The sequence below is a fragment of the Crotalus tigris genome, unplaced genomic scaffold, assembly GCF_016545835.1.
Source record: "Crotalus tigris isolate CLP2741 ecotype Arizona unplaced genomic scaffold, ASM1654583v1 scf7180000017771.5222438, whole genome shotgun sequence".
Lineage (NCBI taxonomy): Eukaryota > Metazoa > Chordata > Lepidosauria > Squamata > Viperidae > Crotalus > Crotalus tigris.
The window spans coordinates 2,109,737-2,127,637 of record NW_024096622.1 but is presented as its reverse complement, the minus strand read 5'-3'; the positions used below and the strand labels follow the sequence as shown (position 1 = coordinate 2,127,637).

The 17,901-nt window shown below is 37.5% G+C and overlaps 1 protein-coding gene across 1 annotated transcript in view; it reads left to right on the top strand.

The window, feature by feature from the left end:
* The window catches only part of DUSP10 (dual specificity phosphatase 10), a 35,189-nt gene extending 17,518 nt beyond the window's left edge, over positions 1–17,671 (top strand). Inside the window, exons 3-4 of the mRNA XM_039341642.1 lie at positions 9,841–10,212; positions 14,749–17,671. Of these exons, the coding sequence (XP_039197576.1) occupies positions 9,841–10,212; positions 14,749–15,014 (638 nt within the window). The 3' untranslated portion in view covers positions 15,015–17,671. The remainder of the gene's footprint in view (positions 1–9,840; positions 10,213–14,748) is intronic.
* The last annotated feature ends 230 nt before the right edge of the window (positions 17,672–17,901 follow it).

Sequence of the window (17,901 nt, the reverse complement as noted above, 5' to 3'; positions counted from 1 at the left end):
TGCAGTTTAGATTGTTCATGAACTAATTTGGATGTAGCTTGTTTATAAATTGGCTTCTAAAGGTAACAAGTATATGGGGAATGAAAGGGTGGTGACAGGAGAATGATCTTTCATATTTATGGAATGTTCAGAATTTAGTTATTGTAAAGTAGTACAAATGAGTCATCCTGGAAGCTTCTTTTGGGAGTAGGTAAATGAGAGGAGTTGGTTTGTGAAAGTTCCTACACAGTCAGTGAAAACAATTTGATTACAAATCTGATAATTACAAAAACAAAGGACAGATGGAAACAGATCAGCCCACTCAAAAGAGAAGAGTTTAAATAGTATATTAGATGGAGCAGGAAGAAAAAAAACAAAAAAATAATATAAGAGGGCATGATTACTGTTTCTATATACAGGGCTTGTTCTTGAGTGACAGAACTAACATTTTTTGTTTGGTTCTGGCTTCCTATTTTCTCCATGCTGTAATTCTTTATTCTAAAGTCTGATCCACAATTCCAGCAACTGTTTACTTCTATCGTAAGGGTGCTTGCTTTAAATTCCTAGACCTGGACCATGGTGACCAGTTCTCTTGCCACATCTTGTTTTGTATAAGGACCAAATAGATCTGCTAGACTTATGTAGATTTGTAAATTAACCAGTTGATCCAAACAATTAGATCACACAGCAGACAGGGAAACGTCCAACAACTATCAGTTGCTGCATAGCTTTGTGCTACCTTATTACATTGCTCTGCATCGAGTACCAGAATGATTTAAGACTTTCATCACTTAGTATAAATTATACATTTGCTTAAGACAGGTAGAATTCCTCTCTAAGTATTCTCACATAGAATTTGTTCTTAGATTCTAAACAAGGGGAGGGGGTAAATGAGCAGTTTTACTTCTGGAAAATAACAATCCTGCCCAGGAGAGTATGCTAATTTTATGATCATATTGAGAGCTGCTTTGGACAACATTGCTGGAAGAGTGATAGCTAGCCATGAAATTTACAGTTTACTACAAGGTAATTGCTGAATATAGGTATATAATCATGGCCTGCTATATAAATATGATTAATAAATAAATATTATTGATTTGGGATAGGGACTGAAATGGCTTAGGCTGATCAATTAAAGGAGGTCCTATCTGGTGAACTGTGGGAAACGCTGTTTCATAGGTTGCTCAAACTCTTAAGGAGGATTATTTCAGTGTATAACCATAGTTGGAAGAACTGAAGGACAATGGCATACTATGTATTGAAAAAGGCAAAGTTGCCACTATTATCTCTCTTTCTGTGTACTCCCTCTTCTGATCAGATTTTTCAAATGTCAAGCCCATGCAATTTATAGCCAATGGACCTCACTGATGGCTGTAGAAAAATAATGCAAATATACGCAAGGTCTTTGCTTATATTGTGGAGTGTGGGGGCATTTTGTACTAGCTTTCCAGAATAAATTTTCCTATCTTGAATTGACTATGAAGTATCGTAGCTGTGGCTTGAAGGATTATTGTCCAACTAAGTATTCTATTCACATGAAGCCTACTTTGCTAGAAAATGGCACAGTTCTTTTTGGAGTGTCAGGAGCAAGCGTCATCCAGCAATTTAAGGGACCGCAAACATACAGTGCTTTATATTGCCTATCATTCTCAAAGCAGATCCATAATAAATCTGAAGCCCTGATTGATTCAGGAGTCACAACCAATTTCATAGGTTCTTCTATTGCATGCAGATATATCTTGCCTAGCCAGTGTAAAACACCAGTGAGGGTGGGAATGACTGATGGCTGATTTCTATATTTGAGACTGGTTTCTGGATATAGAGCCATCTTCAACTCACCATTTTTACCACCAAAATACACATGTCTGATTTCTTTACATTTCCTCATAGTTTTGGGATAGGTTGGCTTCAGATCCACAGCTGAGGACCTTAGATAAGTTCTGACACCTTGTGCCATTTTATTCTGAGCAACAGCAACAGTGGAGAAATAAAGACAGAGACCAATAACACAAGCTCCTATTTTCCTCAGGGAGAATATGTATGCATCTCCATTCAGTTTGCTTTTGGAATGTGGACCCTAACAGATTTAAATTAAGATAGCATAGGCTAAAGCTAGGCATAAACATCCTTTAAGTATTGCTACATCTGCTGTGGTCCCCATCACTTCTAAGCTTATGCAGTTTCCTCAAGACATGGTTAGGCCAGCAAGCCTGGGGACCGCAGGGGGTGGTTCGACAAGTGAGGAGACTCCGTTACTATTAACATCCTCTCATCTATTATTCTTGTTTAATTCTTTTTGTAGTTTTAAAATGTTTTTAATATTTGTTAATGATGATTTTAGATATTTTAGCTTTTTGTATGCCACATATTGTACACCACCCAGAGTCACTTGCTTATGAGATGGACAGCTCTATAAGATAGGCAGGCATTCTTTAGCACATTGTAGTTAGGAAATGTGGGTGGTCAATTGCTATGCATTCTTCTAATAAGGAAAGGAGAAATTTCCTAACAATCTCTGGGGTGAGACTTCCTCTTAGTTGTGACAAGAGGATTGCTACAAAGTAAGCACAGTGGGGAAGAGTTTTCTCCCTGATGACTTAATTAAACGATGACTCAATTAAATCCCTGATGAGATTTAATTGAAACAGGGGAAGTATTGAGGTGTTAGAAATGTACAATAAAAGACATACCAATTTATGTACCTATGTATATTTTGGCTGTCATGTTATACCCATAATAGTTCTCCAAAAATGCCTTCTTCTGTGGAAGAATATCTAATAAAAATTCTCTAAGAATGGTGATTTTAAATCAGTATTTTAGTAACTGGGCAGTTAAACCCAATTCTTACCAGTCTTCTGTCTCAGGATACTGTCTTCTATGCTGCACTGACTGAGAGCTTCTTCTGAAGATAATTTAAGTGAAAGCTTTTGTGAATAAACTATCATGTTCAATGGCAATTGCTGGAGGGAATCTGACTTGATAAGGCTACCAACACCAGTTATGTAAGTTTTTTTGTTTGTTTCAATTGCAGGAAGGTAGTTGAGAACTCTTCTGTCTAAAAGTCCTCCTTCAGGCACTTCCAACACATCAGAATTTTAAATCTCAATTATCTTTTAAAAATAGCTTTTTTTTTTAATTGAAATTTTTTTAAAAGTTTTACAAAAAACAACAAAAAATAAAACAACCCTCCCCCAAACCCTCCCAAACCACCCCCCTCCATCCCCCCCCCCGAGCTTCCCAGAGCTGGATATAGGCTTAATTAAAATTTTAAAAATTCTAAAAAAAATTAATCAACTTATAAGGTAATTAACAATAAAATATATATACTTAAAAATAGCTTTTTGTTATCTTCCACGTTAGCTTCAGAGGATAGTATCTGAAATCTATGCGATTCTAAAGATGACCTATAGATAGTGGAGAATACACCAAGCTGAGAATACCTTATCTAAATCCTGAAATTGTTTACTAATGTGGACCATCTGTTTGCTTTTGTTCTGTGACTGTATAGCTGAAGTGTTAGAAAGCCCAAATGTATTCCTGAGTGGTTGATTAAATGAATCAGTGCAACTGTAAAATAGAGCAGATCCCATGATTTTCAGCAATGGTCTGGCCTAAAAAGACAAAGTTCATCTATAGAAGCTTTCTGGAATGTTCAGACAGACCAGTTCTTGTTTTTTAGTCTGGAAGCCAATGACAAATGCCAGAAATAATTTAATTGCTTATACAGTGGGTACTATATTGTTATGTAACATCATTGACAACCGGAAAGAAAATGGGGAATTCTGTTGATTTTTTTACATTGATATATTTCAAGCATCTGTGCCTGTGAACTGGCTTGCTTGTTATTAAAAACAGGTATCTGATGTTGAAATAATTCTGATTCACTAAGTAGCTAATAACACGTTGCCAAAGATTGCGTAAAAATTGTGTTTTCATTATATCTATTGGACCTTCCAATTTTCTTCTATCAACTTCAAGCCCAAGTCTTCTAAATTAAACAAATTTCATTATTTAAAAGGCTTCCCTTCCTGGGTAGGGGTCTATCTGCTTTTGCAAGATGATTTATAAAACATTGGCCAGCTTATAGGACTTCATGATTGTTGCTGACATCCTTGAGTAAATGTTTGAAATGGGGGTGTAATTCTGAAAGTTATAATAAAGAGCAGGCACTGAAATCTGTACAGTTTCCCACTCTTGTCTTTCAATTAAAATAAAAGCAATAATTTTAGAATCTGACAATTGCTAATCACATGGGTTTACCCCAGCTCAAATGGATCTATTCTTTGACCTTGTGTATATTTGTGTATGGGTTATTTATAGACTAACTAGAACAGCAGTCCCCAACCTTTTGGGCACCAGGGACCAGTTCTGTGGAGAGAGTTTTTTCCGTGGACCAGAGGGTGCGTGGTTTTGTGCGGTGACCCACATCCCATGGATGGGGCTTCACTTGTTTGCACAGCCCAGTTTCTGGCATGCTGCGGATTGGTGTCTGTCCATGGACCAGAGGTTGGGGACCCCAAACTAGAAGGTCTAAAAATTTCTATGCCAGTGTTACCCTCATACTGCTGTCCAAATGATTTAGACTGTAACAAGTATTATCCCTGGTTAGTGACCATGTTAATGATCTTGTTAGCACATGATTCAATGCATTTGAAGAGTACCACACTAGGAAACCATGAGGTACTCTATTAATCTCTGTGCTGGCATTTTGCTTACACAACTTTTTCACACGATGATCTTATTGACATGTTGCTTGACACTGATTGGTCAAATAAAGTGAAAATAATTTCACACACACACCCCAGGACTGTGTGACTTGTGTATAATATACAAATTTACATAACTGGATTATACAACTCTATGCTTAAAGAAAATGAAATCCTATCTAAATGTCAGCAAAAAAATGCATATAGTTTTTAACCATAGATTCAACTCTCTGTTGTACTTCCGGAATTTCTGAGATGCTAATGCAGGATTTTGTTCTGGGGATTATGACCATCTGTTCTCCCACAGAATAATGGGCTGAGATTTTCCTGCTTTTATCACTTTCTTCCTTTAGAATTAGGATTATTTACAGCAGGGCACTTGTTTATGCATACATAGATGGTTTGGCCTTTAATGTTTCCTATACTTGAAATTCCTGTTATCACTTCAGGAGATAGTTATTTATTGCTGATTAAATCTGAATATTCCTTGTGAAAAATCGTTGAGGAACACTCCAGCAGAAATGCCGGTTTTCTCCTCCTTCCATCTTTCTCTGTTCCTCTCTGAGATTTATTTTGTTTGATTGATAGTCACCAAAACTGGAGACTGGAGACAGTGTGCAAAGTTAAAAGAATGTAAAAATACAATATAAAAGCACACAGACAAACAGAACACATTGGGGAGAAAAATGCCCCCATCAACTGTCTACTGGTATCAGGATCACAAATCACACTAGTTTCAAAAGGCAGTTTTTCAGAGTTTTTCAATTGGCATTAAGGTCAGGGCCAGGTGAACCTCCAGTCAACAATATTCTAGAGCAGAGGTCCCCAACCTTTAGGGCACCAGGGACTGATTCTGTGGAGAAAGGTTTTTCCACGGACTGGAGAGTGTGTGGTTTGTGTGCTGTCTGCATCTCACAGCTGGGGTTTTGCTTGTTTGTGCAGACCAGTTGCTGGCATGCCACAGACCGGTACTGTCCATGGACTGGGGTTGGGGACCCCTGTTCTAGAGGTCTACCCTCTAGGGTGGCTCCAGGATCTTACAAGATGAGATGCTTCATCTTATAGGAACAGTAGAGATCATTGGGAAAAAAGTCCTATGGTTATTTATGAACTGCCTTTCTTCAATTAGGAGAAAGTCCAGGTAGGGCTTTACAGGTGACAACCAACATCTGCATACGGAATGGCTATCCAGTGGAATTTATTAAGAAGTACAGCAGACCATATGAGCCTTGCAGGAGCCAACACATAGGCACGCCTATGACATGGACAACATTGCGGTATATCAACGGCGTGTCGGAGGCAACAGCGCGGATGTTAGCCCCATATAATATTAGCATTGCCCATAAACCAGACCAAACCCTGCATGCTAAGATAATGCACCCCAAAGAGCCTCTCCCCAACGAAGAAAGATTCTCAGTGATATATAGAATAAAATGTGAGAATTGCCACTGCAATTGCATTGGGGAGACGACTAAACGGCTCAAGACCAGGATTCACGAGCATGAGCTGCCCATCAGAAGGCAGGAACAATGTTCACAAGTATGGGCACATATGGCCAGCTGCAACCATACGTTCGACCTTGCGGGGGCGGAGACCATTGCCACCAAAGGCAGCCGACTACTTAAGGAGGTCTGGCCAATCGACGGACACTTGATCAATCGCCACATAGACCTACTGCCTGCTTATCAGGCATTAAGGGAGTGGGAGGAACAATGTAACAATTTGCAGCGAAGGCAACGAGTGCCAGCCATGCAGGATCGGAATGGCTGGCCTGTGCAACAAAGAACTACAACTGCTGAAAGGAAGGAATCCCCAGTGCATCCTGTGCAAGAACTAAAGAGGGGGGCCAGGGTACAGCCAAAAGAAGGGGTGGCCATAAGACAGGAGGTGTTAGGGAACCAACCCACAGCAACAGGCACTTGGACACGAACCAGGCAGACAAGGAGAGCAACCATAAGGGAGGAAATGATTCCTGAGTTCAAGAACACACAGACTAATGTGGGACAGCTAGAAACAATACAGCCAATTTGGGTGGGCAGACCGGTAACTTGCTCCATGAGCAGAGTGCAAAAACGGCCGGCTTTATAAGCAAGCTCCCCAAACACTCTGACGACATTGGCAGTTAGCCAACGAAAGCTAAGTTAAAACAGTTTTGTTTGTATTTTATCCTGGTGTTCGATTATCTTCTTGAATATGAATATACCCGGAATCCACTATTGAGTATAGGTATTAGACAGCAATACTAAGCAGAGCAAAGCAGAAGTAAAGTAAGAATGGCATGGCTATTGCAATTTGCCAAATAAGTTTTGTGTATTTATTTGATGCCTGAAATGGCCTTTTATTTAAAATAGCCAGAGAACCAAGTACTGTGCTCTGTTTTTGATGTATCCCAAAATGGACCTCTTGGTTAAAGTCTTCCTCCAATATTTGATATTTTTCTTATCAGCAGTTATTGTGTGAATGAAACCAGTAACGAATAAGTAGGCTGGTCCATAACAAAAGTCTGACATCCATAATTACACAAAAGAACATGTGTTTTATAGTTCTCATGAACTCCTCAACTGAGAAGGGGTTTTTTTGTACAACGCTTTTCTAAAGTTATTTTCCTGCTGTGATTATTCTGCTGTCAAAATACATGCATATATACAGACATACACAGTTTTATTGATAATTATTTTTACGATAGTTATTTTTTAATCCGGTTGTATTTTGTATATTGAGAAGGAATGTTTCAGTTTAGAAGTATAGGAATATTTTTAAACCATAAAGTATATTGGCAGGAAATGTTTGTAAGCAGGGGGATGCAAAATGTGTCATAGATGCTTCAGTGGATACTGCAGTGAACCAGGGGGTTGGATTAGATCGCAAAGATACTTTGCAATATTCTATGAAAGGCTGCAGGCTGAAGTCTTCTCCCAGAGCCCCAGCCTTTCTCTGGGCATCTGCATGGTGCAGTAGATATTGATGTGTGTTTGAGAAGAGTGATGCTTCTCAACCCAACTCTTACATATATAATATGATATGGAAATATACTTGTTTACCTATTTTTAAGACCAAACCACACTGGTTTTGAGAGTTTTATTATATTCTCTTTCCATTCATCTCCTGTACTCCACAACCATTATAAGTTCAAGTATGATGGATGTGAAAGTTAAATATTGTTAATTGTTTCCATTCCCTTAAGAAAAAAAAAGAGGCTGTGATCAAGTGGCAAAGCACAAAATAACTAGGACCTGGAGATCAAACTGGTAATTTTAAAAAATCTCATTTTAAAGTATTTAAAGTGGAAGGAAGGGTATTCATGATATGGAAAAGAAAAAAACATTTCCTCTGGCTAAAGCCAAAGCTGCAATTTGTTGCTGCTGACCTTTCTTTTGAAATGTTTTGAGATTTCTCCCATTGTTTTCTCCAGACTGAAAGGAAGAAACCTTTAAGGGCTTAAATAAAATTCAGAGCAAAAGAATCTGATTTTTCTGAGATGCCTTTGTCGAATTACTGTATATTTTGATCATAATGTTTCTCTGTTGGCTAACAAAATAGCAGTACCTCACGAGGGGGGGGGGATGCAGGGAGAAGGTCTTGAACTGAGCAAACCAATAAATTATTAGGATAACCAAACTCTTGACTTCTCACTACACCCTCACCCGTGTTCTAGTACTTAATGCTCATCTTTTTAATACAAGCTACTTATTTTTTGTAATGACTAGCATATTTAGTATTTTTCTTTGAGAACTTAATTTAGGAATGTCTAAACTTTTTAAAAATTATTTTGGCACAGAAGAGCAACAACAGATGAAATAGTGGGACTATCCTGAATGGTTTGGGAACACAACTGCTTTTAAGTTACCACTTATTTATTTTTAATATGCCTATAAGGAATAAGATTTTCTGTTAAACTGACTTGGCTTTGTGCAAAATATCTTGCAATTTTCAAAAGTCCGCTTGCTCAGTTTTGGCAAAGGCAGCATTTCTCTTTAATTAAAGACAAAGTCCCTCTGTTGTTGGTAGCTTTCTCACCTATAATCTCCTATACATTCAGAAGGGCTATAGCTGTATTTTCCTACTCCTCCTTAGGCAAAAGCTGGTCCAACCACCTGTTAGCATTACATCATGGGCTGTGAAACACACAGTTGTACCAAAAGCCCTTAAACAAAGTGGTGCTTCTTACATTGTTTGCACTCAAAGAGCTGATGTCATGCCAAGCTGATGTCATTCTATGTCTTTGTGTCAATGCCATGGCAACCAGGCAGGTGGGGAGTCTCAGCTAAAGTTATTTGGATTGAAGGGAAGAAAGTTTTCACATTTTTACTTTTCAGAATTGGTCTCTCAACTGCAAGAGAACCAATCCTGGATGCCTGCTCAGGCATTAGGGAGGGGAAAAAAAGTTTTGTGTGTATCCCGTCCCTTTAACAATTCGCTTTTTGAGTAATCTCTTTGTGAAGCAGAATTTTATTAGAAGAAAATTGGATTGTGAAATCCAAATGGTTTGATTCAGTAGTTTATCAAATTTATATAGCCACCCATCTCACCAAAAGTGACTTTGGATGGCATACAACAATGAAAATAAAACAACTCTGTAAAAACCTCAGATGTAAAATGTAAAAAAACCCATATTAATAAACACCATAAAAATCAAAGATACAAACACTCTTCTTCTGAATGAAAAAGAAAGCAAAAAAAATATGAAATGGGTATTTGTTTCCATTTCTTGAAACACACGAACCAAAGTTATGCATCCTTTCAATTTTGATTCCAACTTTGGTACTGGATTCAACGTCTGTGGGCTAAGGAATTGTGAGAAAGTTGGTAAGCTGTAGAAAGGTGTACCTTAAAATATGTAAAGTGAGGGTATCTTAAAATATGTAAAGTGAGTATGTATCTACTGCAACTTAAAGGCATCTTGTCTGTTTTTTGAGATCACTAATGAACCAGTGAAATAACTAGTAAGCAAATATATTCCTGGACTTTGTGATCCAAGATAATTTGCTTTGTCAAGTAGCTTTGATTTGAGTTTCCAGCACATGATAGAAAATGAAAATTACAGCTTCAGAAACAGGGTGGAGCTATGTCTTTGCTTGGTGGATTCAGAATGTTAGCATTCACCTCCCCTTCCATTTTCTCCCACTAAAAACCCAACCCTTCTCTCTTGTTGCAGGTGGGCTCAGCAGTTTTAAGCAGAACCATGAAAACCTCTGTGATAATTCCCTCCAGCTTCAGGAGTGTCCTGAAAGCGGAGGTGGAGGTGCCGCAGTAACCTGTACACTACCTCAGTCCATTGCTACCACTCCAGACATTGAGAATGCCGAGCTCACCCCCATCTTGCCCTTCCTCTTTCTCGGCAATGAACATGATGCTCAGGACTTGGAGAAGATCCAGAGGTTGAACATCGGCTATGTAATCAACGTCACCACTCACCTCCCTCTCTACCATTATGAGAAAGGTTTGTTCAGCTACAAACGTCTCCCTGCCACGGATAGCAACAAGCAGAACCTCAGACAGTATTTCGAAGAGGCTTTTGAATTCATTGGTAACTATTCTTGTTTCCAGTTTGACTAGATTGCTCTAAATAAGTGCTGCTCTTGTGACTTTAGGTCTGGGTTGGAAAATATAAAGCAGATTATCTTGGCCCAGAGGATTGGTTGGATGACTGAAGCTGCTTTGGGTGGACATTTTAACAACGGAAGCTCTTTATTTATCCCTGGCTCCATTTCTAAAATAATTGATCACTTGTAGTATTCACCTTTTTCCTGCAGGTTTCTATTCATTGGGGTAGAGATACTTCTTTTTTGTAAAACAGAGGTTGATAGGAAGGGTGGCCTATCTTTATTAATGCCCTATTAACACCATCCTACAGATGTTTGCTAATATCCCTTCTCTGTATTCTCACACTCTTAAGGGATAACATATCTGCCTACGAGAGACACATAGGGATGTTGGCAGGTTATCTCAGAAACAGCAACCCAGTGCAGCTGATTAGAGATCTGGGAAAAAGCACCTTAAATGACTCTGCCTTCATAAACTCAGTATTATAGAAGCTGGGAAATTGTAGCCACAATGTTAAAAGAATAGTGCTTGGTTAAACTGTTGAATCTGGTTCACTGTTGTGCCACAGATTCCCAGGGGTGTTGATACACATTCATGGAGAATAGGGGTCTCAGTGGCTAAATGCAATAGTGTTTTATTGCTTCCAGGATGAAAAGCAGCATGTCACAAGAATACCAGCTGCTAAAAAGCAACTGTGAACAAACACTTCCGGGCTAGATGGGTGTTTCTTTGGTCTTCCTTTGATCCCTCAGGACTGCTTTTTGAGGTTAGCCAGTTTACCCATGAACGCTATGAGAACTGCTTGTCCTTTACTGGTGTCTTCTGGTGACATTCCCCCAGAGTACAGTTCAAGAAAGAAGGATAATTTTGCAGAACACAAAGCTTTATGCTATTTGATCTGCACAAAATATATGATCCTGCATAGTAGGCTTGTGGGAAGAGGCTGATGAAAAAGTGAATAAATAGGACAGAGTTACACATGACTGGGAATGATTATGAAGGAGGAGTTGCAGCAAAGCTTGCAAACATGCCAAGAATTATATATGTGTATGTTGTTCAAGGTTACACTTTTCTTTTTATTGTACCTGGCATAATGCATTTTGGTTTGGGGTATGGACAGAATGTTAAAAGGTACAATGATCTACTTTCAGAATTTTTAATAATATTGAGTTAAAATGCTTGCACCTTTTTATCCCTGGAAATAGAAGCATACATTTTTTTCCCCTAGATAGTTGAGACAGTGTTTCCCAACTGGTGCCAGATGTGTTAGTCATCAACTTCCTCATCATTGGCCGTGCTAGCTGAAGACTATGACAGTTGAAGCCCTATACAGCCACAGGCACAAGATTGGGAAAAGTTGATTAAATCCTTCACTTGCCTCCCTGCTTCTTTGTGAAGTTCAGTTTGGGGCATAAAGGTGGAATTGATGGGAATACTAAATAAACATAGATTTGAACTTTCTGTAAATATGCCTCTTTTGTAGTTTTCCCTCAGAAGACTCTTTGTGGATCTAGGTTGCACATTCTTATTTAGCAGCTTAATAGTCCTATTGCTAAATAAAACTAGTCTATTCCCTTTGTGCTGGTAACAGGATATGTCTTGCATCAGCTGAAGATTTATTGCACTTCCAGGCCAAATCCACTTTTCTAGAGCCCATATAGCAAAATAAGAACTTTGGTGTTGTCTAACCATCCAAACCTTGCCCCATTGCACTGGACCATTACAACATAGCAACTTAAACGTACTGTAACTGTAGCAGAGGAAAAGGAAACAGGAAGCAAAATTCTAGCTCTAGGAAACTGAACATGCCAACAGACCATTTATTGTTTAACTTGCAGATAAAGACTTTGACAGCCAGAAAATAAAATTGCCCCTTTCCCCCTCCCCAACTAGCAAACTCAGTTTTGTGATGGTTCATTAAAGATTCTGTATTTTTTATTGCACTGTCCAATTTGCAAGGGGTTATCAGGTTTTAGCTTTGTAACCCCATAAGTTGCCTGGCATTTATTTATTTATATATCAAATTTATATGGCTGCCCATCTTACAAAACAAAATGACTCTGGGTGGCATACAATACGGATATAAAAGAATAAATATAAAAATCATGCAGGTGATAAATAACAGATCCCATCTCCCTCTTGCTCATCCTATCGACCTCCCTCTCCATCTTTTATTTATAGTTGTTAATTTGTTTTTATAATGTTTTATTTTTCTTAAATACATGTCTTTGTCTATAACATTGTAAAAAGAATCACTTCAAGGTGAGATGAGCAACAAATTTAATAATAAATAAATGAATAAAAAACAATCATTATTTTTAAAAAAAGTTTTAAAAAATCATAAGGCCTACAAGAGATTAGAATATGTTAACAGCCATAATGGAGCTATCTCAAGATGTTACCAGTCTCCTGGGATCACCGAGCCTGATTGCATAGCCAAATCTTAAGGAATTTCTAGAAAATAAGTAAGGATGGAGATGACCTCACTTGCTGATGATAGTAGGAATTGTTCCAGAAGGCAGGTGCCATGGCAGAGAAGGTCTGCCTTCCGGGGCCAAGTGTAGTTCCCTAAGACAGGACTTGCAGCATGCCTCTTCTACCAGATCTGATGAGATGGGCAGATGTAATTTATTAATTACATTAATTACTACTTGCAGAACAATGATATTTCCTAAAGCCTATCAGTGCTATATTCTGAATTAGCCAAAGCTGGAGATAATCCTGGTCTGGGTTTTTTTTTCTTGTTTTGTTGATAAATTTCTTTAGGATAGCTTTGAAATAGTGCAAAAAATTGCCATATTGAATTTGTGTGTCTTTTACAAGATATGTGGCGAGAAAAATCTTGCCAAGAAAAGATAACAGTTGTAAATATTACTATTGCTTCTCTCTTAGAAATGCACTCTATGAGGTAGAATAAAAAGTTTTGTAGAATTTTTCCCATTTGAAATTAAGAGGCTTTGAACACTGCCAAAAGAGGGTGCAGCTATTTCTTTACAGATGATGACTTCCTGGGAAGATATGAGGGTATATTCAGTCTCAAAACACTTTTTTTTAAATGGTGTACAATACCATTTATTTTTTATGTTAACCTACATGAAACCACTGAGATAGCAGCAGGCAAAGATTCTTATTTCAGTAGTCAAAATATGCATATGCTGCATGAGGGTAGTGACCTTCACTGTTTATTTTTTTTACATATTTTTTACATAAACTCTTCTAGACATACTTTTTAATTTCAAGTTTGCTTCTGACGCCAAAATTAGAATTAGAAATAATTACAGTGACAAATTGGAAAGAAACATGTCATGGTTTCAGATTTTGCCCTTGTCCTTTTAATGGTTAAATAAATTTTCCACACTACTTTGAATGTAACCGTGGCAATTGCATCATTGAGTATTTCAGACAGTGACCATTTTACCAATGCTTTACATTGCTGGCCTGTGCATATTCTACAGGCTAGTTTTATGCATGTTATTCATATGAAGAGCATGAAATACAGGACAAAATCATAAAAGAAAGGTGGAGAGCTTTTAGCTTTTAGCTTCTTTGCTGCACTAGTGTTTCTGGCATCATGAAACAACATAGCTAGTGATATAATATACTGAGAAGTGTGTTTTTGCAACAAATGTCCAAAGGTTCCCAATTCCTTTCTTAAACGTTGGCTGAATTATGTCAAGATACAATGCACAGGGCTATTTGGCCCTGTGAAAAATAGCTCAAACAATCCATGAGTTTTCAGTATATATAATATCTAAAATATGCCCGCCATCGACAAGACTCTAATGAATTTTAATGGGAGGTTGTAATAACAGAAATGTTCTGAAACAAGGAGTGCTGGAGAGAAGAGAGGCAAGTGGTTTCTTCTAGGCTAATTTTCCAACAAAGCTTTAGAGAGTAGCAATGTGCACATTTCTCAAAGGTTTATGAACTTTGTACTGTTTGGATAGTTCACAAGCAGCAGTGCTGATTCATATAAATGCAATTTCTGTGTTGATTAGGCTCACTGAACATGAGCAAAGCCTTGGACTTGGGGCTTTCATTTCTGCTCTCCAGTTCTTCTCTCTGTACAGTGAAGAAAAAGAGTTCTGTCAAATTCTTTATGGGGTTCTTTAACTTCTCATTTGTTGCTGAAATATTAAGTGTTCTTCCTAGCTACACTTTGAATTTATTTGGCCCTGTATTGATTTGTACATTAGCACAAACAAATCAGGTATGGGATGGGCAGAGTGAAATTGAACAATGCCTAATTCTTCTTCCTCTTCCTTCTCCTCCTTCTTCCCAATGTGAAATTCTCATGTTCGCTGGGAATTCTTAGAGTTGCAATCATAACACAACTAGAAGACCCCAGGCTGGGAAAGGTGTACCGTATTAAATCATATGCTCATATGTCCCCCCACGTATTAAACTAGGCCAGTGAAATGTTAAGCTGTGAATTGCATTATGAAATTATGTCTTGATCTCTTTCAATGACCTTTTCTCTATTAAAGTCAATGTCTCCCTTTGTTTCTGATCTTTTCAGAGGAAGCTCACCAATGCGGTAAGGGTCTTCTTATCCACTGCCAGGCTGGGGTGTCTCGTTCCGCCACCATTGTCATTGCATACCTTATGAAGCACACAAGGATGACTATGACAGATGCCTATAAGTTTGTCAAAGGCAAGAGACCAATCATTTCTCCCAATCTTAATTTCATGGGGCAGTTATTGGAGTTTGAAGAAGATCTGAACAATGGAGTCACACCACGAATTCTTACACCAAAGCTGATTGGGGTTGAGACTGTTGTGTGACATAAAAGAACCAAAGGAGAGGGTTTTTCTTTTTTTAAAAAAAACTTTCCACAGACTGGGAAGCATGGGTGATTCTTTTCTTTTCAGCTTTACTAGGGAAAGCTTATTTTTTTTTAAAAAAAACTTCTTTTTTGAAAGTCATCACAGAATTTGCGCAGAATGCCATTGCAAATCCATTCTCAAAGGAATGGATGAAGAAGAAAGGCTTAAAAAGAAACCAGCTTTTTAAAATTGATGTTATGAGAAAAAAAAACTCCCTGGATATTATTTAGATTTTTTGTTTTTTTGAGGGAGTGGGTGGTTCAGCTACTTGTAGAGATTATAACTAAGTAGTCTGTGCAGGTTCATAGACTGAGAACAGCTATATTATTTTTTTAAAAAAAATAATGACACAACCAGCCAAAATAATAGCAAAAAGACTAGATCCACAGGCCTTGTGTTTGCAAAAACTTTACTAAACAAAACCTAATGAAAATGCTTGCTGGTGCAAAGGTGATCAGAGCAGCTTAAATTGTTTGCAAATCATGTCTCACCCTTCTGGCTAGAGAACACCTTTTTATTTTCTTTTATGTTTCATCTTCTGGTACTATTTTTCTATTTGGGTTGTGGGTAGGAGGGGTAGGACATTAAACACCAAGGGACATGACCATTTAATGCCATATGCCTTTATTGGCTTCTTGTGCAATAATAGTTTTTGGGAATGAAATGCATTTTTATTTTGAGTGTTCAAACCAATTATTGCGGGCTACCCAGTAATAATACTATTTTTTTTAAGAAATAGTGCAAAGATTACTGACTTGATATAGAAGCAGGAACACAACAAAAGCAATTATTCCCCCTCCCCCTTTTCTGGTTCTAGCAATGGTGCCATAAACCTTGTTACATATGTATATCAGAATGTACAAAGATTAAGAATAAGCAAAGTTTATTTAAAATATTTTTTCGCACAAAATACTGGCGTGTTTCTGTTTATGTAAAAAAATATATTGATTATAAAATGAAGTGTTTTAGAATTGTGAGTGTGTGTGTGTCCTTTTTATTATTTCTTTAATAAAATAACTTAGCTAGTTTAGCTTTCAATTTGTAACAAGTATGAAAGAGCATGTGGACCTGGAATTGACTGCATGTATTTTGCCCAGATAACTTATCCATGATGTATCAGATGGCTCCTTTCTCACTTATAGCAGCCTTGTTCAGGCACAGCAGTCTTTTCTAATTTAAATGTGGTGTATTGAACTAAAATAGAGACTTCTGCCTCTGTACTGTCTTCTCTTTTCAACACTTGAATGCCATATTTCTGGTTTGATCTGAGATATTCACAAAAGAGAAGGAATGAATCCAGGAGGGAAGGCTTGTACATTCTTGGTTTGATCAAGATGACATCTGACAACTGGTCAGTGTGCCTGCAGCATCAACACCCAGAAGGGGTGTTGAGCCAGCTTGCCATTGACACACAATAATTCACAATAATGCACATGTGTGGCCCGATACATACAGAACAAATATCAAAAGCCAATGGCAGCTATAGGACCTTTAGATGGGGTTTTCATCAAGGGTTCTCATCAGTCTGAAGATGGGATCAGGCTCCTGAAGTGCACTTTGTTTTCTCATTTCTTCTCTTTTCATTTTTCCATTGAAAAGGTATTTTGCACGTTTTCAACTTAAGTATTTCTCAGGGAATTGACTTTATTTTTCTGAAGTGAAAGTGCAAAGTGAGGAAAAGAAAAGTAATAATGGAGAAAAAAACAGTTGTTTCAGAGAATGCATAGGTATAGATGTCCTTGTTTCTAGGGGTCTTTTTTTGCCAGTTTTTAATTCACAAAAGTGAATAACTCTCACACTAACAGAATGAGTGCACTGATTCCTAGGGGGCTGCACAAGAGGTGGGAGAATCACAAAGCAGATAAAAAGTTGAAAATTTGCAGAAACTTCATGTCATTTTTCTTAATTAAGTAGTGAAGTGGCAGCATATGAAGTTCTGGGGCAGACTTAACTAACTTTCATTTTGCATCATAAGATCTATTTAAATGTCAAAAAGAGCGCAGATTCAGTTGCGATTCCTAAATGGGGAACTGTAAAGGCAGAAATAAAATGGAGGCATCTCTCATGGACTTATGATTCATTCTCAGGAAATCATCTAAATCTTTGTTTTCCCTTTATTTTATTACCTACAAATTGAATACCCGTGTTTGGAATAGTAACTATTTGAATCTTCTCGGGAGAAATCCTTTCAGCTTTTAGTCCATTTCACTTTGGAATAATATCTATGTTTATTTTTTGTCAAGGTCATGTCAGTTGTGAAATCAGACATTGTAAATTCTGTTTTACTACTGACTTCATTAGCAGTGCTAGTTTTTCGTAAATGAGGGCTCCCATTTTACAGCATAATCCTGCTATTGGTTGATGGAAAGCTTTGGCAGAATAAAAGTGGAATAAAGTACTCTGTAAGTGCCATTCAAATGTGTTTTTTCTTGTGCCCCTTTCATTCATTTCTGTGGAGTGTACAGAATACCTGATGGTAAGTCGTGCCTTTTATTAAGATTAGTTATATAGAGAGACAGATGTATGTATTAACTGTACTTTTGTCAAACAGAATTGTTATTAAACATATATTTTTTTCAATATTTGGTACATTTTATTAAAATATTTTTCTACAAGAATTGATTATATATTTTGCCTTTTTCTGAATAGTGGTAGTTTTTTCTCTCCCAATTTCCTCCTCCTTTCAAAGGGGAATGTCCTCTGTAATAAAATGCAAGAATGACCAAGTCCTGATTTTCATGAAGATAGCTGCTTTATGAAACATAAAGGGTAAGCGAATTTGCATACACTATTTAAATTTTAGGAACTCTCCTTGATTAACCCTCTTCTTGGTTTATGGATAAAT